The 26,574-nt window shown below is 39.9% G+C and overlaps 1 protein-coding gene and 1 long non-coding RNA gene across 2 annotated transcripts in view; one reads left to right on the forward strand and one right to left on the reverse strand.

The window, feature by feature from the left end:
• The window catches only part of PIK3C3 (phosphatidylinositol 3-kinase catalytic subunit type 3), a 106,136-nt gene extending 103,592 nt beyond the window's left edge, over nt 1-2,544 (reverse strand). Inside the window, exon 1 of the mRNA XM_090285111.1 lies at nt 2,387-2,544. Within this exon, the coding sequence (XP_090141237.1) occupies nt 2,387-2,454 (68 nt within the window). The 5' untranslated portion in view covers nt 2,455-2,544. The remainder of the gene's footprint in view (nt 1-2,386) is intronic.
• A 115-nt stretch (nt 2,545-2,659) lies between these two features.
• On the forward strand, nt 2,660-15,597 carry LOC150002631 (uncharacterized). Its single transcript, XR_016512627.1, has 3 exons — nt 2,660-2,892; nt 12,481-12,571; nt 15,386-15,597. It is a non-coding gene; the product is annotated as an uncharacterized LOC150002631 (long non-coding RNA).
• Nucleotides 15,598-26,574: the final 10,977 nt, after the last annotated feature.

A 26,574-nucleotide genomic window follows, 5' to 3' on the forward strand; every position in this document is an offset into this window, starting at 1 on the left:
GTCAACTGCTCACTGGCAGCTTCATCGTGACAATGTGCCCACTTATGCATCATGTCTCAGGCAGTGCAGTTTTTGGCGAAACATCAAATAACCTGGGTGATTCATCACCCCTAAGCCTAGATATGGCACCCTGCGACTTCTGGCTTTTCCCAAAACTAAAATCACTTTTGAAAGGGATGGGATTCAGGAAAATATGACGGGACAGCTGGTGGCAACTGAGAGAACTGTGTGAGGTCCCAAGGTGCCTACTTTAAAGTGGACTGAGGCATCATTGTCTTATGCACAATGTTCCTTGTATCTTGTATCTTCTTCAATAAACGTTTCTTTTTCATCCTATGTGGCTGGATACTTTCTGGACAGGCCTTGTACCAAGGCAAAGAGAAAGATGGTATGTCTGGGAAACTGCAAGATGTTTGGTACAGCTAAAGCATAAAGCTCATGCTGGGAAGAAGCTAGAGAATGAAAAATAGGGGGACAATAAACCTAAGTAGTCACCAAGTTCAGTACAGTGCCTTACCCAATGAATATTCAAAACTGTTATTTGAATTACCTGAAGTGAGAGTAAATGTAGTCAAATTTGGGTTTATAATAACTTTGGCAGAAATATAAGAATACAATGGAGAGGTGGACCTGAAAGCCAGATTTGTTAGATCATCAGTCAAAATTAGACAGGAAAAGGTAGGCTAAGGCTTGGGCAGAGGGGTAGAAAAGATATTTAGCAAGTCCATTCAAGACAACTTGGGAATGATTAAACAGAGAAGTTAAGAGACGGTGTCTATACGACTCGAAGTTTTCTGTCTTAGCAAATACAGTGAATGTTACTAACCATCACCAAAATAGGGTGAGACAATATAGGAAGTTTGGAGTTAGAGGGGTAGGCTAATGATGTGTTCAATTTGGGACAAGTTGCTTTCAAAGTGTTTTGGGACATCCAAAGTGAACATGTCTTATAGGCAGTTTGATATTCATTGATGGTTCTAAGAAAGAGACATCAAAGTACAAGTCATTATTAAAACCATAGAAATAGATGAAAATGCCTGGGGAGAATAAATAGTATTAAAGAAGCTACTTCCCTCTGATTTTATGATTCTACATTGATATTTCCAACACTTCCCCAAACCAACGAACTGAGAAGCTAAGAGACAGTACTGAATTTTACAAAGCTTCTGATTAATACTTTATCTTTGCCTCAAAATATTCAAAGTATGTATCTGTTAATAATGGATCAATTTTTTTGTTTCTGTTTAATGTTCAAAAGTTTCAAAAATACATTCATATGTCCAAGAAATACTGGGAGGAATGAGACTGATGGAAAGCCGTGTACCAGATGATGACATATAGGTCTATACAAGTATCTAAAGGTATATGATGCACAAATTACCTTAAATGCATATATAAAGTATTATAAAAAATGGACAGGATGGTTCTTGATGTATTATTTTTACCATCACCCAAAACTAATTAGTAAATTAATTTCCAGAGTCTTGGAAAACTTCTGAAAGTAAAAAGAAATAGAAAAGGTGTACCTAACTGAGGAAATGTATTTACTGTAGGTATGCAGCCTTTTGCCTGAAAACATTTGCTGAATTCTGACATATTATGAATGGTGTTGTCATTAAAAATCTGTGACAATTTTTGCATACGAAAATACTCCTCTAAGATAGCCTGCCTTAAAATGGACATAATTACCAACTCTGTCCTACGTGGGCCCCACCTCGGTTCCATTATTCTCATCTCAAGATGACCTGCCCTTCGTCTTTACTTCAGTGATGCCCTAAGATTTTCCTGCAAGGCTTTTGTCTCATATGTTCTTTGCAATTGGCACCCTTTTCGACTCATTCCCAACTTCCCTGGCGAACCAATGCCAGACTGTCCAAAGATCCACCCCAACCCTCTACCACTTCCCGTGCTTCTACTGTACATCCACGTACTCGTCTTATTTCCAACAACTATATCTGCCTGTGTCTACCGCTCCAAAAGTCTGCAGTCTCCGCTCCATCTTCAAGCCCCGTTCTAAAGTAAAGATCTTCCCATTATTAACGGCGGAACGACTTCCTGAGACTTGATTTCTTCAACTGCAAAATGGGACAGTAATTCCTCAAAAGTTGCTGTGCACATCAAAATGCTTTTAATAAATTATAACACCGTGGGACTTATGGGTTTATTCTTATAGCTACCTTTCTCTCAGAGACCACGTCCTCAATCTTCTTCCTACAACACCCCTCTGCACGCTCCCGGTTTCCTTAGCGGCCCCTGCCACAGCCCTCCCCGCCGCCCCCAAGCCAGCCTTCAGGCTAGTAACCATCCTCAGTCCCTAACCCATAGATCACTGCCTCTCTATCCCTAACTTTCGGCAATCCCAGTCCCTGTCCCCAGATTCTCTTACATCTTAAGCTGCACGTTGATATCCAGGTCACAGCTGTAGATGTAGTGAAATTTCTCTGCTTCCCCCATTGCACCTCTGCAAAACGAATCCCTACCGCTGGAAGTTAAGGCGCTGGAAAAACGCCGGGATTGAACCGGCAGGGTCCCACAACACAAGCACTTCCGGTTACGCCCCCTCAGCCCTGGCGGCGCCAATCCCTGATTGGCTCGCAACTCGGCGCGCCGGAACTACCCGCCCAGCTTTCCTTTTGCGCAAGTGCAAAGGACCCCTCTGTCTCGCTTAAGGGTAAATAAGATTCCGGAAACACAGCCGATCGGGTTACTTCCCAGACTTTCTGTATTCCTGCTCTTTTGCGAGGACTTTTTTTTCCCCTTTTCTTTTTCTAAAGAAAAACAAAGTGCATTTTGAACTTCAGCTGTTACCAAAATCAATCCAAAAGACTGTTCGTTTCAAAAAGATTTTGTAACAACTTTCACTGACTTCAGGCTAAACAGGGAACAGTCACAGTAAGTAGACTTTCGCCAATTTTAAATTTTAAGTGACTTTTCCAAAAATTGTAGATTTAATAGATTTGCTATCTCAAGCAACGATTTCCTCTTTCTGCTCTAAAAAGTGGAGAAAGGACTAGACAAAGAGCAAATAAATAAGTAAATAAATGAGTTCCAGTTTGGGCATGACGATATTTATGAAATATTTGGAACAAGTACTTGGGTGCGTGTTTGCACTGCGGGTATTGAGACCCACAGCAGCTCCCAAGACGAACTCCAGAAACGTCCAGTAATGACTGTAGAACTCAGTTTTCTAAACCCTCTGAACTCCTACAATGCTTGTCTTTATAATATTTAATACTACCTAAAATGGTAATTTTTAATTTCCAACTAGATTCAAACTCTTTAAAGGCAATAAATGCTGTACCTATATACTTCTGTTTCTGCCCCCCCCCTTGTTGCCTAACACATTGCTGTTTATTTTTATTATTATTATTGGTGATACGAATAAAAGCCTCCATTTTCGATGTGTTTATTTTTAAGAGCCACATTGTAAAAGGGAAATTGCTAGAGTATGTTTAATTTACAGAAATTAGGGAAAAATATCTTTCAGGGAAAGGTTAAAGGAAATGTGGTTCCCTTCAGGGCAAAAAAAAAAAAAAAAAAGGCTACTGTACAATGCTTTGTCCAAAGTAAGTTCTCAAAAATATTTGTGGAAGCAAGATTAAGGAAATACATGATAGTTATCTTCCTGTAACTAGAAGTTCTAACAGAAAGATAGCAGACTTAATTTATTCCTAAGTATAACTATCACCAATGGTTGGAACTTAAAAAACATGTAAATGCAGCAAACAATAAAAATTGAACTTTCAAATCATCAGAGCTGTCCCGCAGTAAAACAGATAGTTACAGGTGCCCTGTATATAGGTAATTCCAGTAGAGTGTGTGCGGTATGATGTCAAACAAGTTTCTCAAACTTAAATAAAATATTGACTATTTGTAAAGAGCTAAATTCTCTGATCCCAGTGCTGACTTAAATTACTTTTATGATAGTGTTACTTAATGTCTAAACCTAAATAAGACTCCATGTATAATCATGTATTTTCTTATAAATTATTTGAAAACCCAATTTACAAATTAAATATAAAAACATTAAATTAACGTCCCTAATGTAACACAGTCTTTTTGCTGAAACTCTTGCATACAATGTGAATATGGCATCTACTGCTCTTATAGAACCACTCTTTGAAATTCTGCTGGTCTAGACTGCTACCTCCCACAGGCAATTCAGTTTTCTTGCCTCATTTTCTATTCTAATTACTATAAAATCTTCATTAATGTAACTACTGTGATCCATTTGTCCTTTATTTGGCCCCAAGCATTTTTTTGTCCTAAGTCTGTCACGGTTTTTTTCTCATTAGCTCATTAACAGTTTAGGTAATAATACTAATTGACACCTACACAGTCACATACAAACACAACACAGATAAAGGTATAAAAATGAAATGCCCCTCTCCTTTTTTGGAGAGTGAATAAAAACTTTCTCCACACTTTCCTCTCTGTGAATTCTTTCACAGCCCACGTCACCAACCACCCCATTTTGGTAGCCCATACAGGGACATTCTCTATTTCTCCCTCTCCTCCGGCCTCCTGAGACTTGAGACTACGGGAGCAGTGGGCAGTGGAAGCTCAACCCAGGCTAACCCCTAACCCTGTTTCTGTGAGGTTGGGAGAGAGGATCCCAATTCCTCTCCAGACTCTGTGGACAGCCTTCTCCTCACCCATCTTCACAGCCAGTGATTGATACAAGAAAACTTGTTTTTTTTCCCCAGAACAATTTGACTGGAAAGTGCTGGAAAGCAAAAACAGAACACGACTAACGGCTTCCTTAGCCACAGGCAGAAGATAACATTGGAACAAACTGCAGCCTCCTGTTAAAATGCCCCAACAACCCAGGGGCAAAAGAACAGCAACCCCCCCCCCTCTTTTTTAATCCAATTATAATCCAATTAAAAACTCAAAGCCCCTGCCCTTCGGTGCTGGTGTATCGCCACACCATGCCCCTCTCCTTTCTTGGAGAATGAATAAAAACTTTATTCTCTACCAAAAAGAAGAAAGAAAGAAAGGAAAGAAAAGGCACTGGCTGGTGCAGCTCAGTGGATTGAGTGCCGGCCTATGGACCAAAGGGTCCCCGGTTTGATTCCCAGACATGGTGTGTACCTGGGTTGTGGACTAAGTCCTCAGTTGGGGGTGTGTGAGAGGCAACCACATGTTAATGTTTCTCTCCCTTTCTCTCTTCGTTCCCTTTTCTCTAAAAATAAATAAGTAAAACTTTTAAAAAATGAAGTGTCAGTATTTTATTCTAAGATAGTCATTCATAGAACCCAGCATAAACATTAGCTTTTGAAAAATAGAAACTAACACTAAAAATTTATTACAGGAAAATCTTTGAAGACTGGACTGTACTTGTTTTTTTTTTTTTTTTTTAAGTATATTTTATTGATTATATTGTTACAATAGTTCCAATTTTTTCCCCTTTGCTCCCCTCCGCCCAGCACCCCCCTTCCCCGACAATCCCCTCCCCAAGTCCATGCCCATGGCTCACCCTTTCATATATTCTTCTTCTTTTTTAAAATAATTAATTAATTAGTTAAATATTTTAACAATAAAAAATAACAATCCCTCCCTCTCAGACTTAAGACCCTTTACAATCTTATAAAGGACAATGGACGAAGGTCTCGAGCTCCTCTAGCTGCTTCAAGCTGGACATGGTCGTCGTCCTACCTACCCGTGGGTCAAGAAATCCCCAATAAGAGTAGGGGTGTGGAGGGGAGGGTGGCCTTCCCACAAGGGGAAGGATCGTGCAGACTCCAGGTTGGTTGGCTGTCTCTGGACAACGGCATGCTTGGTTTAACAGGCTGGCATCCTTGTTGTATTCTGGGGGCAACAGGGTTAAAGGACATCATTCAATCCGTAACCACTAGATGACAAAAGACAGGTATTAATTTTTCAATGTCCCACATTAGGGGAAAGAAGGGCTTCTTTAGAGGAAGGTATGCCAGGCACATCACACCTGTCCAAAACCCTTTTGCCCATTATACTTAGTTTGGACTGAGGGAAATATTTTAGGTTTCCCCCCTCTCAGGCCTCTGGGATCTTTCTGTCCAAGCCATTAGGATAGAAAAGAGAAACCAGTTTTAAAGTGAAGCCCACAGACCACCCCATTCTTCACCAACCCAGCCACTTAGTTCAGCCAAACCATTGAGTCTCAGGAGGCAGCAATGCAGACAGGATTAAGTGAGGCCTATACGTACAATCACTCAGGTAATGAGATCGTAGGCTTATGCCCTTTGAAAACAGAAAACACATGTTAATTTATGTAACATAACCCACACACAAGTTTCTAGATCTGTAGGACTGTCTTATCGGAAAGACATCCAGTTGCAAGGCATTTAACATTCTTCTTGCCTGTAAATTTAAACATCTTTGATAATGCCGCAGACATAGTTTAACTTTCAAGTGAAAACAAATTTTAAATGAAAAGAAACTTTAAAGACGGTTAGCTGCACTACTTTATAGTCTACCATTGGGCATTGTGATCTTCCTTGAATCTTGATTTTTCTCCCTAAGATTACCCTCCTTGTCATTAAAGGGACTGCATTAAGTCCATTTTTAATTTATCCTGTTCATTTGCATAAACACAACAAGAGCAGCAAATGATCACTTATGATCTTTAGTTCTGCTTTGCTGGAACTTACGCAAGGAACATTTAGGGTGACCTTCAGTGTGCCCTTCAGGGCACAGAAGCTGAGCCACATACCTGGCATTCAGCCTTGCCTGTAAACACCTGTCTTTTCCAGGTCCTCCTGGTTTTCCATTGTGCCTTAAGGTCCCTTCTAGCCATCTTTCAGGAAAACAACCTTCATTCCTTCCCTGGAAAGATTGCTATGGACCGCTCATCCATCCAAGGTACCAGGCCTTTTATCTCGTGGACTTTTATTACCTTTGAAAGTCAGTCCCAGTTGCTCAGGGGTTTTTGGTAACAACCAAAGCCCAAGCATGTCTCCTTTAGGCATGACATTCCAGTCAAAGTCTTAGTCAAAAAATCATTATTAACAACTGGTCTTATTAGTTTTATGCAAAGAAACTTAGGTCATTACTTACTTCTTTAGAATGCCAAATGCTGGAGGGATCAGATAGGGAGAAAATATATACAGTGTGAAGGAAAATCCTTGTCCTTCTAATATTCACTGAACTTGCATTTCTATTCTTTATATTTTAATTTTTTCCCCCCACTAAAAGTTTTTCTGTTTGTTTGTTTTTCCACTACAGTTGTCTCACTTTTTTTCCCCTCTTGCTTCTCTGCACCCTGTCCCTCCCTTCTCCCACATTCAGTCCCCACCCAGCTGTCCATGTCCATGGATCATTTATACATGTTCTTTGACTAGACCCTTCCCCTTCTTACCACTTCTCTCCCTCCCACCTCCCCCTTTGTTACTGTTAGTTTATTCCTCGTTTACATACCTCTGGTTCAATTTTGCTCATTTGTTTGTGTTGTTCATTAGTTTCCTTTAACAGGTGATAGCATAAGGTAATTTTCTTTTGTTGCCTGGCTTATTTTGCTAAGCATAATTCTCTCTAGTTCCAATCATGTTGTTGCAAATGGTAGAAGGTCCTTCTTTCTTTCAGTACTTATTCATTGTCATTTTCCCCCTTTGTACTCGTGTTCCTCTCTGTCTCTCTCTGTTTCTTCATCTTAAAGCAGACCCTTTAGCATCTCTTGCAATACTGGTTTGGTGGAGATGTATTCTTTTAACCTTCTTTTGTCTTGGAAACTCCTTATTTCACCTTCCATTTTGAATGAGAGCCTTGCTGGGTAGAGTATTCTTGGTTGTAGGCCTTTGTTTTTCATTACTTGGAATATATTTTGCCATTCCCTTCTGGCTTGTAGTGTTTCTGCTGAGAAATCTGATGATAGCCTTATTGGAGCTCCCTTGTATGTTATTAGTTGTTTCTCTCTTGCTGCTTTTAGGATTCTCTCTTTGTCTTTGAATGTTGGCATTTTAATTATGATGTGTCTTGAAGTGGGCCTGTTGGGGTTCATCTTCATTGGGACCCTCTGTGCTTCCTGGACTTGCATGATTCTTTCTCTCTTCATGTTAGGGAAGTTTTCTGTCATTAGTTTTTCAAAGAGGTTTTCTATCCCTTGCTCTTCTTCTTCTCCTTCTGGAATTTCTATGATACAGATATTATTACATTTTATGTCCTGCAGCTTTCTTAGAGCCTCTTCAGTCTTGTTCAGCCTTTTTTCATTTTGTTGCACTGTCTGTGAGTTTTTGTCTACATTGTCCTCCAGCTCGCTGATACGATTTTCTGCTTCCTCTAGCCTGTTTTTAATTCCTTCTACTGTGTTCTTCAATTCAGAGATCGTATTTTTCATTTCCTCCTGGCTCTTATTGATAGCTTCCATGTCCTTTTTGATGCTGGTATAATTCTCAGTAAGTTCCTTATAGTTCTTCTGGAGTTCACTGTAGTTTTTCTGAAGTTCTTTGTAGTTTCTGCTGAGCTCATTGAGCTTCTCCATAATCGTCGGCAGCCGTCCGTCTCAAGAGACGATGGTGTAGCTTCTTAAGAGTCTATCTGCACCGCCGAGAATGGTTGTGCAGTCCGACTCGGGAGTGACACGGTATCTGTCTCCTCCCGTGTTGAATCGACATCTTGCGATGACGCTGGAGTGTCCTCTCCAGTGAAGCTGAAGCTACAGAGCCTGGGCAGGGTGATATGGAGGGTCTGCTGTTGCCCATGCAGCAGACCCCCCCTCTCTTCGCAGCTGAAGGGTCCAAGGGAAAGACGGAGTCAATACAGCTTGGCTTCAGGTGCACCGCAGGAGTTGCCGGTGTTGACTACAACGTCAAACCGCCTTAGGGACTCCGGCTCCGGATTTTCTGTCGGGGTTTACTCCCTTAGCCTTTCCCCTGAAGAGGTATGCCGCAAGGCAGCGGAGGTTTTTTGGAGTCAGAGTTTTCCTTCTCTGATGTGCCCTGACTGGAAGATCGAACCAACGACACTTAGCTCGCAGGCCGACGCTCAATCCACTGAGCCAAACCAGCCAGGGAAATTCTCCATAATACATGCTTTCAATTCCATATCTGATAGGTGGCTCCCCTCTATTTCATTTAGCACTCTTTCTGGGGACTCTACCTTTCCTTTCGATGGGGGGTTGTTTCTCTGTCTCCCCATTTTTGTGACTCCTATTGTTTGTTGGTGCTTCTTAGAATGATCTGCACTTCCTGGATCTGCCCCTGGTGGCGTCAGATCCTGTACCAGTCTGGGCCTAGGCAGCCTGTTGGAGACTTCCAGGGATCTACTGCCTTTGTCTGTCTCCTTTAGTTGATAATCTATTCAATCTGTGATTAGCCATCAGGCTTAAGGACCGTGGGTGTGGCAGCTTAATTCCTGTAGGCAGGGCCTTTGCTTCCCCTCAGGCTGACGCCACTTGGCAGGGAATGGTCTGCCTGCAGTGTGGGGATGAGTCAGCCCTGGGACCCAGCCGGCCGCTTCCCCAGCTCTCCCCTCAAAGCCACCACACCAAACTCTCCCCAAGCATCTCCAGTCCTCTCTGCCTTTCCTCCGCTTGAGCCCAGGGTAAGTGGGGGCCAAAATATTTTTGTATGTGATCCGCTTAAGAGCTCTTTTTCTCCAGCTGTTTCTCTCCGGCTACCAAGAAACCCCGTGGCTTTTCGCTTTTCTCAGCTGGATACTATTTTACTTTCCACTCTGTTGCTGTAGGCTGGGAAGCTCAGCTGGGGGTTTAGACCCTGCCCTTCTCAGGGGGAACCCCCGGCTGCTGAGCTGTTTCTCAGCCCCTTCAGCTGCCACCCGTGGGAGCCCAGCCAGCCCTTCCGGGTCTCCGCACTCCCTACCGGTCACGTTGTGATGTAGCGGCCTTTTCTGTCTCTCCGTGGTTATAAGACTTCTCTCCAGCTGGTGTTCAGTTGGTTATTCCAGATGATTTCTCCAAAATTGAGTTGTAAATCCAGACTAGTTCTGGGAGGAAGTTAGTGTAGCTTCCACTTACTCCTCCGCCATCTTGTTTCTCTGGACTGTACTTGTTAAAGGCATTAATGCAACAAGAAAAATTAATATGCCATTAAAGAGGAGATAGTTTTAGGCCATAGAAGCATGGTAAAAATCACAGAAACCAAATCTGGCAGTGCCTTTCCTGGACCAACCATTGGTCAGGAAGATGCTGGTTAGTAGATCTGAGTATCAGAGTACACTTGTCAAGGCCATGTCCATAGGAAGCCTTAGGCATTTTATTCTAAAAGAAAAAGCATGATATTTTCTTTCCCATGTGATCTTTCACAATTCATTAGTATAACACACACTTACACAACACAATTCCCATTGAAAGAACCCACAGTTCCACAAACCACTGCCTGTCTGTAAAAAGATAACTTTAATGCATAGGTGCTTTCTTTGTGTGGTAGGCTACTTCATTGACTTTTTGGCTCTATATTTAATTCACCTTTGGAATTGCCATTTTGATTTTATTTTTTATTTTTCCATCTTCAATTTTATGCTTAATTATTCAAACAATGATTTTAATGATGGCTAAGAAATTTGTTGATAATGGTCCATTCCTTTAAGTGGCTCAGGACTCACGTAATGATAATCAGGTTTGTTTTTGTCAATTTCTGTCACCCAATTTATCCTCTTTAGCTTGTAATAAAAAACTGCAGTCATAGCTTTAGAAAGCTACCATCTGTTATTAGCTTCCATCAAGAAAAAAATATGATATTGTAAAATTAAAGTGACTTCATAATTTCTTTTGCTCCAATTTAAAAATTGCCTTCACAAGTTTCTCTAATAACTCCAGGTCACTTAGACAAATCACATGGTAGAAAAACAGTGTTGGAAACTTGAAAAATTCTACATCATAAACCAAGACTCTTGGCCATTTGTAAAGTAACTGTGGTTGAGGATGTCTACTAGAGATCCTAGAGCAAGAGCCCACAAGGCCTAGGTGGTTCCATTCAAAAAGGTAACTTCATTCATCTACAAAAGAGAAAGGATCAAAAGAAAAAGGTATTCTTTTTTGAAAAAATTATTTTTCCAATTACACTTTAAATTCAATATTATTTTGTATTGGTTTCAGGGGTACAGCATAGTGGTTATATAATCATATACTGTATTTTTCACACTATAAGACACAACTGACCATAAGATGCGCCTAGGTTTAGGGAAGGAAAAAAAAAAATTCTGATCCAAATGGCATACTAAAATACTTAATAAAATATAACAATAATATTTCAACCATGTAAAGTGAACAGCAGTCAACAGCAGTATTAAGAACCATCCTCACTGTCATTAACAAATGAGGAGAGACCTTAAGGTTCAAGTGCTCTTCTAGTTTTCTGGGAACCCCAAGAGCGCATCATCGCTAGTGTCAGAATTGATGAAGCTCAATTGCTCACAATCACTGATAACACTTTCTTCGCTATCTTCATATTGACCAGATACCCTGAGATTCAGCAGTAAAGTGGAACATTTAAGCATCCCCGGGGGTTTCACGTGGGCCCACTGCTTCCTCTTCTAATGGCTATCCCCACCGCTGACAGGTCGGGTAATACACATCACGGTCTGTGACGCAATATTCGCTCCATAAGACGCACAACATTTCCCCCCGCACACACATACTTTTGGGGGGAAAAAAGTGCATCTTACGGAGCAAAAAAGGTGGTACTTTACAAAGTGCTCCCCCTCGTATTTTCAGTACCCAACAGGAAGCAAATGGTATTCTTAAAAATAATAAAAGCATATCTTGCAGGTGTGCTTCTTTGTAATATTTTTCTTACAAGTGGGAGAAGCTCTTCTCTCAGTGTCACAAGAGAGAAAAGAAAAAAAACGTAGTCGAATGACATCACGGTAAAGAATCTCAGCTATAAAAGAGGAAAAGGGTCATATGTGCACTAGGAAGTATGATCAGGAACGTGGCAGTGGGTTGAGCTCTGGCCTCACCCCCCCCCCCCCAATATGGCAATGATTTCTAGTACTCAGACCTTGGAAAGGAGGGAAAAAAATGCTGTGAGAGATCTGTTGTTATTTGTATTCAGTCAAAATATGTTTTTAAAGTTTTTTTGAAACTCAGCCCCATCAACTCTGTGAATTACAAAACTGTGCTGGACCCTGAGAGTCTCAGTCTTTCTCCCCCACCCCTGTAACAGAAACTTCTCTTACATTTTTGCATTGCAAGCCCAACAGCATCCTCCCAAGAGATGTTTCCTCGCACCTCACCCTCCTCCCCAACACTAATTATGTCACCTCACCGAAAAATCTACCCTTTCTTGTGTTCTTCTTTCACAGTATTTCCAAGAGTTTCTGTCATGATACACATATCCCCCAGTTTCTGAAAGTTTGAGTTACACCAATCTGCTTTTACTTCAGACCTACATTAGTACCTGTTTTTGCTAACTGAAAGAAATCCAAAGAGGATTTTTGCTTTATTAGAAAAAAGGCAAAAAATGAAAATAGCATTCAGTATTTTTTTTGTTTGTTTGTTTTGTTTTTTTAATCCTCGCCTAAGGATATGTTTATTGATTTTAGGGAGGTGGGGTGCAGGGGAGAGAGAAACATGGATGTGAGAGAGAAACATCAATCTGTTGTCTTCTAACCGGGGATCGAACCCACAATCTAGGTATGTGCACTGACTGGAAATCAAACCCACAACCTTTTGGTGAATGGGATGAGGTTCCAACCAACTGAGTCACTGTCAGCATTTGTTGCAGGCAGCCATTAAAGAGGCAGCAGCACCGCACCAGGAAGAATTCCTCCATCCCCTTAACCCTCACCCCCACCCCACCCCCACTCCTTCCTCAAAACTACACTCAGCATCTCAGCATCAAGCCACCGTTGCTTTGAACTGGGTCTATAAGCATCTGCACTTTATCTTGATTTTGTTTGTTCATCTGTTAGCAAGATGTGTCCTAAGGTACCAGAAAAGCCCAAGAGAGCTCCTAAGGGTATTATACTCAGTGTAAACTGCACATAATTAAGGGTTTTAATGATGTCGAACAAAATGAAGCCATTGTGCATGTGTTGAACTTCAGGTCTGGGAACACTCAAAAAAATTCCAAATAAATTAATGATAACTGCTTCTTCTATTTACATCGTTTCAGCTTGTGAAAGTTTTTGTAGTAACACTCTACTTTTGGATAACTCTACAAGGAAAGGGTTTATTTTGGTTTTATTTACCACTGTACTTACTTTAGGTTCCTGGTTCCGAGCAGATATAAGGAAAATAGGAAAGAAACTAACTCTTGAATAGCTACTATCTGTCAGATAGCACATCAGGCAACTTCATGTGTATTTTCTTTAATTACTTCAACAAATTAGTGAATTAGGTACCCTGCTTTACAGACAAGTAACTGTAAAGTAATTTAGATGATTTGTATATGAATAATAGCAAATACAGGGCAGAGCCAGGTGTGTCTAACTTCGTAAGGCATGATATACTCACCAACCTGTGGTGGGATAATCCAGAGCAATTCCTGAATTTATGTCTTGCAACAGAACATAAATTCTTAATGGCAGCATCTCTAACATCCTCAGTGTTATTTAGCAGTGCTATTTATCCCTCTACCTCTCTGTAGGTTATATTCTCAGGTAAACATCTTGACCCATTATTGATTAAATACATGGATGAAGGAGATTTTGGCCCACTCAGCATTTTGCAAGTCATCTATTTATTTAACAAATATTTACTGAGTGCTTAATATATGCCATAACCCACTCCAAGCACTGGCTTCTTCTTTGTCACCAGGGAGAAAGTGGTAACCCCTTCTGCATGCAGTACCACCCCAGCAGCCCTCAGGATGTGTTTCCTATGCCTTCATGCAATCCGTCCTAGAAGAGCCTAGGCCCAAAGAACTTTATTTCGTTTGTTCTATAAATATTGGGGGATGATAATGACACCAAACACAGGTTCAACTGCCCGCTGCTCAAAAGCCAATGATCAGGAGACAGGGACTGATGAAAGGAAAGCAGATCTATTCAAGAGCAGGCAACTTGAGAAGACAGGGGACTCTTGTCACAAAGACCATCTTAGTATCTCAGTGCTGGCAGGGGTTTTTATGAGTGAGGAAGGGGAAGGCAGAACAAAGGAAACCAGATAGGGTTGGGAGCACGTCAGCACAGTCAGCTTCAGTAACCATCTCAGAGCTGGCCAGGGGGTGCTCGTGTTTTCCTGGAAAGTGAACAAATCTGGAGCCACAATGCCTGAAATCTGGAGTCTACTTCCTCTGAGGTTAGCTCCTAGAATCCTTTTCAGCCAACTGGCTATTTATCAGCAGCTACATGTGAATTTACAAGTCATCATTTATAGAAGCAATGTTAAAAGAATGGTTGGGTGGGTTCTAACAATAATATTGTGTATTTCTGAGAACTCTCTGTTGTTAGAAAGCCCATTGCAATGAGTGCATCCTTAGCCCACATTATGTTTGATCTGCAGTTCTGCCCCTGTGTTCTTTCTTCACTTGTGCTTCTATGTGCCCTGCAGGACAGAGATGCTGCTGTTATTTTTGGCAATTCTTATTGCCTTGCCTGTGTGCATTTGTGTCTGCATGAATATTTAATCACAGAAAGGTTATTGACCCAACTCAGACTTGCTTCTCTGAGATAGAAGGAAGAGGAGCAATCAGAGTCTGAGTCTGTAGACAGTAATTAGTGATGTCATTTTAAGTCACTTGGCTACCTACCCAGATTCTGTAAATGCACAGGGAAAAAAAAATTACAGAGATCCTAAAAGGAAGAAAAGATCCTCACTGTGTTGTAGAAATTTGTTTTAATGAGAAACAAAAAGTTTATGTAAACACCAAAAGAAACCCTGGAATGAGAGAAAACAGGAAAAAATGAGAACTGCTCAGTTGAGAGTCTGCTTAGATTTGAGCATTAGTTTAAGAGTTCTAAGAGTTAATACTTTTTCCAGAAAAAAAAAAAAAAAAAGAATGTTTGTTAGGCTGGAGGAGGGATTTCATAAGGGAAAAGAGACAGACTCAAATGACAGACTATGAAAGACAAAACACTGGGGCTTCATCTTTTCAGGGAAATCAAGTCTAATTTCTGTGCAGGGTTGAAGCTTTGGCTCTTTTTTGTCTTCAAGACTGTTGGGGGAGGTCACTGAGAGGACGTTGCCAGTTGCCTGGAGAGGGGGACTCAGGCAGCTGAAAGGTCCTCACCCCTCCACTGTCCTTGGAATGTATGTTTAATTCACTGTTTCCTTAGCTGGAGCCAGTTTCAAGGATAAAACCTTGTGAGAGTAAGGCCATTGTTGAGACTAGCTGGGTGTTAGGTATGAATGAACCGAGTTAAGGCTTCCATATAAACTTTGAAGATTCTGATAGGTGGGTGCAGAGATTCACCTATCTTTCAGCCGTCCAAGACAAGTTTCATAGGTAAGTTCCCTTATTTTTTGAAATATTCTATTTATTTACTTGTTTGTTTAATTATTTAGAGAGAGGAGAAAGGATGGAAAAAGAGAGGGAGAGAAACAGCAATCAGTTGCCTCTTGCACATCTCCAAGTGGGGACCCACCCTCAACCCAGGCACGTGCCCTGACCGGGATTCAAACCAGCAAATTTTCAGTCTGCAGGCTGGTGCTCAATCCACTGAGCCACACCGGCCAAGGCAGTAAGTTCCCTTATGTATTAAAACTGCCATTACCAATCTGGAGTGTCTTGCATCTTTCTTCTTTCTCCTTGCCTTCTATGTGCAGGGGGTCAGTTTCAGGTTTTATCCAGGAAGCTCTGGAGCTTCTTAACCAACAAAGACAAAACGACACAAAAGTGCTGTTCTGTGCCCGGGCTCTTCACACCAGTTAAGAGGAAACAGGATTGCCAGATTAATGGACTATTTAGAACTGGAGCCAAGTTTTAGTTGTTTTGTGAAATTTTTATTTTCTATTTACCTTTCAATGTTCATTTGTAGATATCAGTTCTGAATATCCTCTTTCTGACTCTATATTCAGATGCTGCCTTTATCTTCATCAGTAAGTGGTATAGTTGACTTTTCTTATTCATGGTAGTTAGGTTCTATAAGGTCACTGTGTACTGAATTAATAACTTATTGAAACATTACTCTGAGAGGAAATAAAGGGTTTTGTTCTTGAGAGCCTCTGGTCACAACATTTCACCAAACAATGAGTACATAACCTTGCTTTCTGTATGTTTCTGTCTATAGACATCTCATTGAATATATATTGTTGATCTGTTAATATCATACTAAACTTATGGCCAATAGCACCATTACTCATGTCTGAATAAAGCTTACCTGACACATGTATTTTCTCCATAAGGCACATCACATTCTTCTTGCACTTACGAAAACCAATTAAAAGCAAAGCATAAAAAAAGGAAGAACTATGCATTTCTCATTGATATTTCACCAGATTTATTATTTTAGTCTTTCCTAGTTTTTGAGCTATTTTACTACTTTGTAATTTATAGGCAACTAATAGCAATGTCAAATAATTCCTACAGACAAATCCAAATTGACCCCCTTCCACAATATTTGGAAAAACCAGTTTTGCCTTAATTTGCATATTCATAACAATATTTATGATTTAAAATATGGGGAATATTCTTTGAATTTTCTTTTAAAAAATTGTTATCCTCACCTGAGGAGATACACAGATGATTTTAGAGAGGGAGGAAAGGAGAGAGGAAGGGAGAGAGAGAAAAATTAATGTGAGACAGAAACATTGATTGGTTGCCTCCTGTATGTGTCCAAACTTTGGGATCATACCCACCCTGACTAGGCGTTGAACCTGCCACCCAGGTGTGTGCCCTGACCAGTAATTGAACCTGCAACCTTTTGGTTATGGGACAACGTTCCAACTAACTGAGCCGCACTGGCCAGGGCTATTCTTTGAATTTTCTTTTGAACTAGTTATGAAATTGATCTGATTCCCTTTTTCAATTAATGAGTAGAATAAAATTATGAACACGTGTTTATTCTATTTATTTATTTGTAGAGAGAGGAGAAGGAAGGGAGGAAGAGAGGGAGAGAAACAATGTGTGAAAGATACATCAATCAGTTGCCTCTCACACGCCATCTGGGGACTGGCCCACAACCCAGGCAGGTGCCGTGCCTGGGAATCAAACCAGCAACCCTTTGGTTCACAGGCCGGTGCTCAATCCACTGAGCCACACCAGCCAGGACTAACGTGTTTATTTTTAAATCTATATGAGAGTCATCATTTTACTGGTTTCTGAAAATTACAAGAATGTGAAGCCCTCAATGGATGATTTATCAATAAATGAACAAGTATATGAATAAGTCAAGTTTCCTAGCATGTAAACTCTCAAGTGGCAAGATAGTTTAGTTCTAGTTAATAACCGGATGGAGAATGACAGTGTTTAAATTTATCTGAGCCCTGTGTTCTTGGAAAACATAGATGGTTAAGAAACCCTTACTCTTTATGATCAAAAAAAAAAATTGTTTACTAAAAAGAACCACCCTTATCCCTGTGACTTAAATAAAACTTGCGAATGAACCTTTTTTGTGTGTGTCATAAATAATTAACTAAAGTGTTTGTTTCCCCCAAATTAACTAGACACAGAGAGAAATATTTCCTCTTTAGTGACTAAGGAAATTCCTGATTATAAAAACAATCATAACTGTAAAATCTCCCACCTATAACCTGTCTACTTCTCCCTGTAAAAGTCTAAGATGAAACTATCCTGCTGAGAATCTCTGATCTTTGGATCTGGAGTGTTCTTCCTATAGTAATAGCCTGAAAAAAAGTAATTTTCTTTCTTCTTTGGTTTTTGTCTTTGTCTCTGACAAAAACGAATCAATCATAGATTCCAGGTACCTCCAAACAGCCCTGAAATTGGAATGAAATCTAGAATTCAATAATCAACTTGTAGGTTCAGTGAAATTATTATGTCCTGTCAACCTTAGTTTCAATGTCAAATCTATTTGGCTCTTTTCCCTTCCATAGCTGAAGTCTTATCCTGTAGTTTTTGCATCTATTGCTTGAACATATCACTCTCAGGACCCTCTGCAAGAGGGCTGTCTTCTCCCTGCATCGTCATCATGATCATCCTCCGATAAAAATACAAAACAAAAATTTTCTTATTGGATTTAACTCTTTATAATTAAACTAAAATAATTTTAAATTATGTGAAGAAAGAGAAAGAAACATCCTGAAGGTAAAATTATACAACATGCTAGTTTGTCTCTAGCAGTACAGATGCATAAAATCATTTAGCACCATATGAACATTGGATGATATGCATTTCACTGTTTGCATTTCCAGATGACTTTGGGGTTACTGCAAAGCACAGAAGCTATGGACTCCCCTTTTATACAGAAGGCATCCTTTTAAAAGCACATTTTTCTTGTACTAATTTAAATAGTTCTGCCATGACTTAGAATCTTCCTGTGGTTTATTGATGTTTTTTTTCTTAGCCTCACAAATTACCTCACTTCAAAAGGAAAAAGACCTCACCCTTTCTTATTTCATTGGAACTGAATGATTTGCATGTTACATAGATAAGGTGACCAGCATTATGAAATGGCATAATGTATTTACAGGTCAGTATTACTATATAGAAAATATAAGCTTTGTATATTCAATACATGTGTTGAACACCTAGAATGTGTAAGGGACATGGCTTTTCCTATTGGTACTTTTTTTATTTAATATGCTGATTTCTTTGCTTTTTCACCCCACATTGATTATATGGAATATGACCTTGATTTTCTTATAATCACCAAAGTTCCCAGAGCAGAGCCAGACAGATATTGGCACTAAAAAAGAAAAGGATCGTAGTTAAATTGATTATCTTTGGAGTAACTGCCTCTAGGTGAGAGACTGTGAGCATTTCCAAACCCCTGTTTTTATTAATATGTTAATCTTTTAAATACTGAGACAAATAGTAAACTAAGTAACCTTAGGGCATCTCATTGGGAGCAACTTAGACAATTTTTTTTTTTAAAGTGAACCAATACATTCAGTTTTGCTAGTGTTCCCAGGGAAGAGCAGTAATTAAAAGAAAAACAAACAAACAAAAAAGCAATCTCCATTTGTGTTTTGCCTTATATGAGAAGGAATGGTAAGGCTCCCTTAGGAAAGTTCAGTAGATTGTTAAGTGAGTAAATAGATTTGGAGAAAAAGGGGAGCAAGTGAAACACCAATGCACAATGCTGATCTCTGCCTTGCCCGTTTTGTGCCTAAGGAAACTGGCAGGCCCCTGACGTGATTTGAATCTTAGAGTGAATTCATAAACTCTCTTCTGTCTTTTTCCTTCCCTCCCCACACCCCATCAATCAGAGATTATATCTCCTTCATTATGAAGCTGGGCTGCTTCCTGATGTAAATCTGTATTTTAACAAAGAGAAAGGGGGAAGGAGGGAGAGATGCCTGGGGCAGGGTCATTCTCTGACCCCTGGCAATCCTCCTACCCCACAAGGCAGTCCCAGGACCCAGCCAGGTTAGAACAAACACATCTGCCCCATCAGCAGCTGCCTTGCCTCCTGCGATTTGAAGAAGACGCTTTCTCTGGAGCCTTCCTAATGAGTGCTGCCTGCCACTCTCAGACTGGCTGTTACAGTGTGAAGAGCCCTCTGCACACTTACTAAGCCCTTCTGTCTACTTTGCACTTCAAGAACTTATGAAGCTTCAGGGGAAATAAGGATTTTTTCCCTCCCTCCATTGTGATGAGCATTGCTTTTCCTACAGGATGCACTGAAGCCCCTTGAGAACTCACATGTGGCTTTCAGGTGGGAGCACTCAGAGAGCAAAGGCATGTGGTCTGCTGCTCCAGGACTAAAGCATAAAGAGGTCCTTAGCAGCACTGGGCCATGAGCACACCCACTTGGCATCTCTCTCCTGATTCACCCAGCCCTGCCAAGTAAATGAGAGAACCTCAGGCTACAGAGAGGGTGTGAATACTTGGTGAAAAATTCCAAACTGCTGTACAGTGGTCCTCCCTCACCTGTGGTTTCACTTCCCTTGGTTTCTGTTACCTGCAGTTAACTGTGGTCTGAAAATATTAAATGGAAAAATCCAGAAATAAACAGTTCATATGTTTTCAGTTGCATGCCATTCTGAGTAGTGATGAAATCTCGTGACATCCAGCTCCCTTGCTCCTGAGATATGAATCATTCTTCTGTCCGTAATGTTCACACTGTAGACGCCACCTGCCATCACTCACATAGTAGCCATCTTGGTTTCAAATTGAGTGTTGATGAATGGCAGTGCTTGTGTTCAAGTAACTCTTATTTTACTTAAGAGTGTCCCCAAATAAAGAGTAGCGATGCTGGTAATTTCAGACATGCCAAAGAGAAGCCATAAAGTGCTTCCTTTAAGTGAAAAGGTGAGTACAGTACAATAAGATAATTGGGTTGGCCAAAAAGTTTGTTTTATTTTTCCTAAGATGGCTCCAGTAGTGCTTAGTTGTTTTTAACTTCCTTTGAAACTATTTTGTTAGATTGTATTGTGACAGCTGCCATATCAGCGTGCATTTAAAGAAAATGTATGAAAATTCATGAATTTTTGTGTAGGCATTTTAAAATTAAAGATGGAAGAAAGTATGCAACATTTTCAGCATAGTATGCTTTATTATTTCAAGAAAGGTAAAAATGCAACTGAACCTCCCAGGAAAAATTTGTGCAGTGCATGGAGAAGGTGCTATGACTGATCGAACACATCAAAAGTTTTTTGCAAAGCTCTGTGCTGGAGATTTCTCACTGGACGATACTCCACGGTTGGTTGAAGTTGACAGCGATCAAATAAGAGACATTAATTGAGGACAATCAGTGTTCTACCACAAGAGAAATAGCTGACATACTCAAAATATCCAAATAAATAAAGTAATTGGTGAAAATGAAAAATGTGTCATTCATTTTATGGAAAAAAAATCATACAGGCTTTTTGGCCAACCCATATTTTGAGAGAGAGACCACATTCTCATAAGTTTTATTACTGTATATTGTTATAATTGTTCTATTTTATTATTAGTTATGGTTGTTAATCTCTTACTGTGCTAATTTGTAAGTTAAACTTTATCATAGCTGTCTACCTATAGAAAAACATAGTATATATAGGATTAGGTACATCTGTGGTATCAGACATCCACTGCAGGATTCCTGGGAGGTTTCTCCATGGGTAAAGATAGGCTGCTGTACTGTCCTCAGCCTCAATTATTCTTTCTGTCTCTGCCTTCCTTCCTCAGCATTTCTCACTAGGCCTTCCAGTCCCTCTCTAATACCTGAGATGTTTTGGACTTCAAGTTGTCCAGCTCTTAGTTCTGATTCTTTCCTTACTACTCACACTTACACCCACCCAAATATAAACATATCTTCTCCAGTCCAGTGGGGAGTTTGATCTAGAAGTGTGGCCTCTTTCATTAATGTCTTAGGCTACAGTTGGGCCAATCTGGGATATTAGAGGAAAGTAGTGGACAGGAGCTCAGGTCTTAAGTAAATAAAGGCAGATACCTAGTCCTTAGATGGGCCATTAGGGGTGTAGAAGTGATAGCAAGGCCACGTTATATCTTTCCTGGGCCTAGGCCTATTAGCCTCTTCTTTCATAGAAAAATACTAGTAATTGTATCTTACATCTCCGTTAGTAAAAGATGAATGTAATTCAGAAATCAAAATATGTTGCTAGTTGCCTAAAAGCAACACAGGTCCTAGGTACTGTGGCTATGTGCCCAGTGGATCAGTTGCCTTTCATTTGAAGGGGTATGAAGGAGAATGGTTGAAAGCTGCAGTGGGGACCGAGCATTTATCTGATCCGCCTCCTGACCTTAGGTAGATGGTGGGTTAAGAAAAAAAAATGAAACAACAGCTTTCAGAAATGAGGCTGAGGTTACTATTTGATTGCAAAAGAAAGTTCCAGAAGGCCCAGGCAAGGATTCAGAGAGAAGGATGGAATTGAGACGGGTCGGACCGGAATGGCCAAATGGGAATAAGAATTCAGGTGCTGGTGGATGACCTGGACTTCTGGTGGTGTGGGGCACATGAACATGATGCTTGATGCACTTGGAGCAGTCCAGAGTTGTTACCTGAGTGGGTTGGTGGTCCATGAGAACCCTACTCTGGGAATTTAGCTCACTGGAATGCCTACTTTAACCTCAGAGGGAAAGTTCCCTCCTGCTGTGATGACCTGTGAAATGACTGAGAGGTGCAGACTGCATTTGGAGCACTTGCTATGGTTTATCTTACCTAATTCTTACAACACCCATTTTACAGCGCAGCCATCAGAGAAAAAGGGAAGTACCTGCTTTTCTCTCTGTGTTGTGTGTGTGTGTGTGTATGCATATATGCATATATCCGTGTATGTGTGTATATATAATTACAGAAGTAAATATGTATGTATAGATATATACATATATATGCACTTATGTTTATGTATATCAGATGTTCCTGCTGTAGTTTCAAGTGTAACTTGAAAAGTGAGGCGCCCTGAGTAGTATTTTATTGTTCATTAATGTATAGGGTAATTCTTTTATTCTTGAGGCTATATGTCCTTTTTGTATCTGTTCTGCCTATAATGTAATTGCCCTGGATTTCTAGAAGGCAGGAAACATTTATAAGGCATACTCAGTATACATTAAGTGCTAAATCGTGTTTTGGTAATAGTAAAAAGACAGGTTTTTCAGCTTTCTATATTTAAAATATCAGCTATCTGTAGTTAGTTATTACAATGGGAAAAGAGTAAAAGCGCTTCCTATTTTAATTCAATAAATGTGCGGCCTTATTGCTTGTCAGGCGCCTAGCACCCAGGGCTAACTTGCCCCTAGTAGCTGGTGACCCTGGACCAATAACTTAATTCCTTTAAACTTCTGTTTGCTAACCATTTAAAGTTACTTAGCTCAATTTCTGAGAGTTAGTAGTTGCTCAATAAATAATAATTATTTTACTGTTGAATGCTTACTATGTGTCAGGTATTTTGCAAACTCTTAGGGATTCAGAGTTACTCTCAAGGAGTTCATAATCAAGTGAGGAGACAGTAAAACAAAGAATTACCCCTCCTCTGCACACATGCACAGTTGTGCATGCTGTGATAGGGCTATGCACACTGAAATATACTGAAAGTGACTAAACACTAAAAAGAACTGAGGACTCATGGTGAGATGAGGGCATTTGTTTTAATGTTTGTGTGTGTTTTGGGGGGGCATCATAATTGTTCTGAGGACATTTACTTTTTTAACCTGAGCTGCTTAATTCCATACCAGCTGCAATGGCACAACAGAGTAAAACTGACATCTGTATTCTTTTTTGGATGAGCAAAGCAGCGTGGAAGAGGAAGCAGCACCCCAGGAACTGGAATCTTCTGTTCTGTCCCTCCTCTTTGCATGCCCCCCTCCCCAACTCTCCCCCACGTCAGCTGTTATTGTGACTGGTTACTTGGTCATGAAGTCCCAAGGTGAAGGGTAACATGGGAAGTGTATTCTATGTGGTTCCTTTTTTCTTTATTTCTTCTTTTTAAAAAAAAAGTTTACTTTTGCTAAATGAACAGCAAGAAACCCAAACTTACTATTCTTCAGAATCAACAGTAAAGAGCCTGGCACTGCTGAAAAGGTTTGGAGTTTTTCTCTCTCTGGGATTATAGGCTTTTCCTCTGTGCTGGTGCACAATTTTTAGCTATGTTAGTTCCGAATGTTTTCATAATATTCCCCTGGTAGCCAGAAGCAGGGAAAGATTTATTTTAAAGGGAAAATAGAAGATAATTATTTCAGGCCCAGAGTCACAAGTTAAGGAAGGAAACTTGGAGAGTGTAAATGCAATACTCCCAGCTCAAACTCCAGACAACCTCGGGTTTTGCCCAGCTCCATTTATTTATCATGTCAATTACAGAAGTGATATGTTGCTACAAAAACCCATATTGTGTCTATTTTCTAAAGAAATGAAAAGCAGTTTAAGGCAATTTAACCTTTAAACTCTTTTATGTGAATATTTTTTCACTGTTGAACATTTGATGAAAAGAGAACTTTCTTTATAACCATTTTTTTTCATACTCAAGTCATCTGAACTCAATTTGTTTTTCATCTTTCATGACAGTCCTGTATCCTTTCAACTTAAGCTTAATTATTATACTTACCAATGACAAACAAATTCCCTTTTTAAAAAATCCTATCATTTTTACCAAAGGTCTTTAAAATTTTTCACTAATTAACGTAACTATTCTCAAGCAAAGTGTTTTTTCAACAATGTTTTTCCTACACATCATTCAAGAAAAGTTATTATGAATTTTTTTTCTCATGAAACCATTAAGAACTAAAGCAGAACTTTCTCCCTCCCTCCCCCAGACCATATGTTCAGGTATATTTTAATGTTGTGTACTATTTCAAATGCAATCTTCACACTTAAGTGGGAAAACCACATATGTCAGAGCCACTCATACTAATTCAGCAAAATTACAGAGGCTATTGGAAATATCACGAGCTCTACTAAAGCATATACTAGCAAAGATGTAAATACGCACCATAAACATGGAGTGCTCACTTTTTGTTTGACTGTGTACATTTTATGTGCTTTTACAGCATATTGCAATGTTCAAAACTAGAATCTTGACTATTTTTCCACCTTTACTGAACAAACCAACATACCAGCATTAGCCTTTTGGGGTAGAATTGTCCTTCAAAATAAAGAGCAAAGGCAAGAAATCTAACCCAATGCAACAATTACAATTATATAAAGAGAAACATTTATAATTTATATTAAAAAATTATAAATTGCAGGACAAAATATAGTAGCAAAAACTTTATTGCCACTCAAATAAATCTTCTTAATAATTTTATTCACAAAAAAACATGCTCAGATGAAAAATAGGAGGAGTTAAACTATATGTACCAAATGAATTTAATTTGTGCATCTAAGTAGACTCACACACAAAAAGACTAGAAAAAATATTCCAAAGTATTAAAAGTAGAAAGATTGAAGGAATTTTTAGTTTTTTCTTTAAAATTTTCTATGCTTTGAAGTTTTCCATAACAAGCTAGTATTACTTTTCTAATGAAAATTAAAATGAAGTTTTTAAATGTTAAAAAATATTTTAAAATCAGATTTGGAGACAAGTTCAGCATTAGATTAATAACGAAATATTTATACACATCACAATTAAATAGAGTGTTCTTATATTAACCTGTCTAGTTTGAGTAAAGTGTCTTCTTTGTGAAAATAAAGGGTGGTTATGTTAAATCACATAAAAATGGATCGCAGTGGGATGAAACTTCTCTTACAATCATGTGGCAATGACTAAAATTTTATAGTTCATTCATTCATTTATTCATTCATTCATTCCTCCAAAGTATTTTTGCCTACAAAGATTGCTGACTGGGCTAGCCCCAGCCTGTTAATCTGGGGAGTGTTCCAGCTGTCTGAATTAAAGTATCATACCCCACACTTTTGGTTCTGATCAAAATAGATGTCAACAAAAAAAACCTGGATATAACAGAACAAGCAAACATTAGAAGTCTCTGAAAGGTGGAAAGAAATGGATGGAGTTCCCAGGGTTTCCTTATTCCTTCCCATATGTCCCTGGATTGGATCAGGCATCACCAACAGGAACAAATCAAAGAGCTGCAAGAAAAATCTCCTAACCAAAGAATCTGAAAATGGTTGGCCTGACAGAAAAACCAGCACACGCTCCCACTGCGATTTCAGCAGGGCTAAATGGGGAACTGATTTTTCATTCCTTTCTCCCCCAGTGAAGTGGGCTCCCGCAACAGGACACTGGCAGCAGGATTCTGATGGAGCTGAGCCCCCACTCCCAGCAGGCAGCAAGAAGACTTAAAAAGATGGTAGGAGGGTTTGGGGGTGGGGGTGAGGGAGTTCAGCTTCTCCCTGGCCCAACCCAGGTCAGCAGGGCTCAGTGGGGAGCTGAACCTCCACACTTCCATGGCTGCAATGAGACTGAATGAGATGGTGCAAAGCAGGGCTTGTTTGAGCTCCAGCCCCCTTCTCACCACATCCTCCCCTGCTACATTCCACCCTCTCCCATCTTCTCTTCTGAAGAGCCTGGTGGGGAGCCAGTCTCAGGGGCACCTGGCATCCAACAATGCAAAATGAGCTGATAGGAGGCAGGAATAGTTAGCCGTTAGTTTTCTCTCTTCTTCTCCTCTGGCATGATGGGGCCCAGCCTGAAGGTGAGTTTGCACTCCCCCTGGGGGCAATGCTTTGGTGACAGTATATGTCAGCCTGGCCAGTGGAGGGTGAACTTCCACTCCAAGCATCTACAAAGAGGCAGTAGGAATCAGGGTTCCACTCTTTCAGGGGTGGTGTTTGTGTGGGGGAGAGATGGGATATGGGGCCTAGAAAAGCAGAACATACACACCATTCTGGCTCTCTCTCTACACATCAACAGGTGGGCTGCCTTCTCAATAAAGACTGAGAGCCACAGTCTCATAGTATAATATCCAAAATAACCAGGATACATTCAAAAATTACTTGCCACTCCAAGAACCAGGAAAATCATAACCTGAATGAGAAAGGACGATCAACACATGCTAATACCGATATGAATATATTAAAATTGTCTGACAAATATTTTAAAGCAGCCATTGTCGAATGCTTCAGCAAACAATTATGCATTCCCATGAAACAAATGAAAAAACAGAGAATTCGATAATGAAATAGAAGTTATAAAAAAGAACCTAATAGAGATGAATAAAACTGGAAAATACTGTC

The sequence above is a fragment of the Furipterus horrens genome, unplaced genomic scaffold (genome assembly GCF_987537825.1).
Source record: "Furipterus horrens unplaced genomic scaffold, mFurHor1.1.pri manual_scaffold_8, whole genome shotgun sequence".
NCBI classification, from domain to species: Eukaryota; Metazoa; Chordata; class Mammalia; order Chiroptera; family Furipteridae; genus Furipterus; species Furipterus horrens.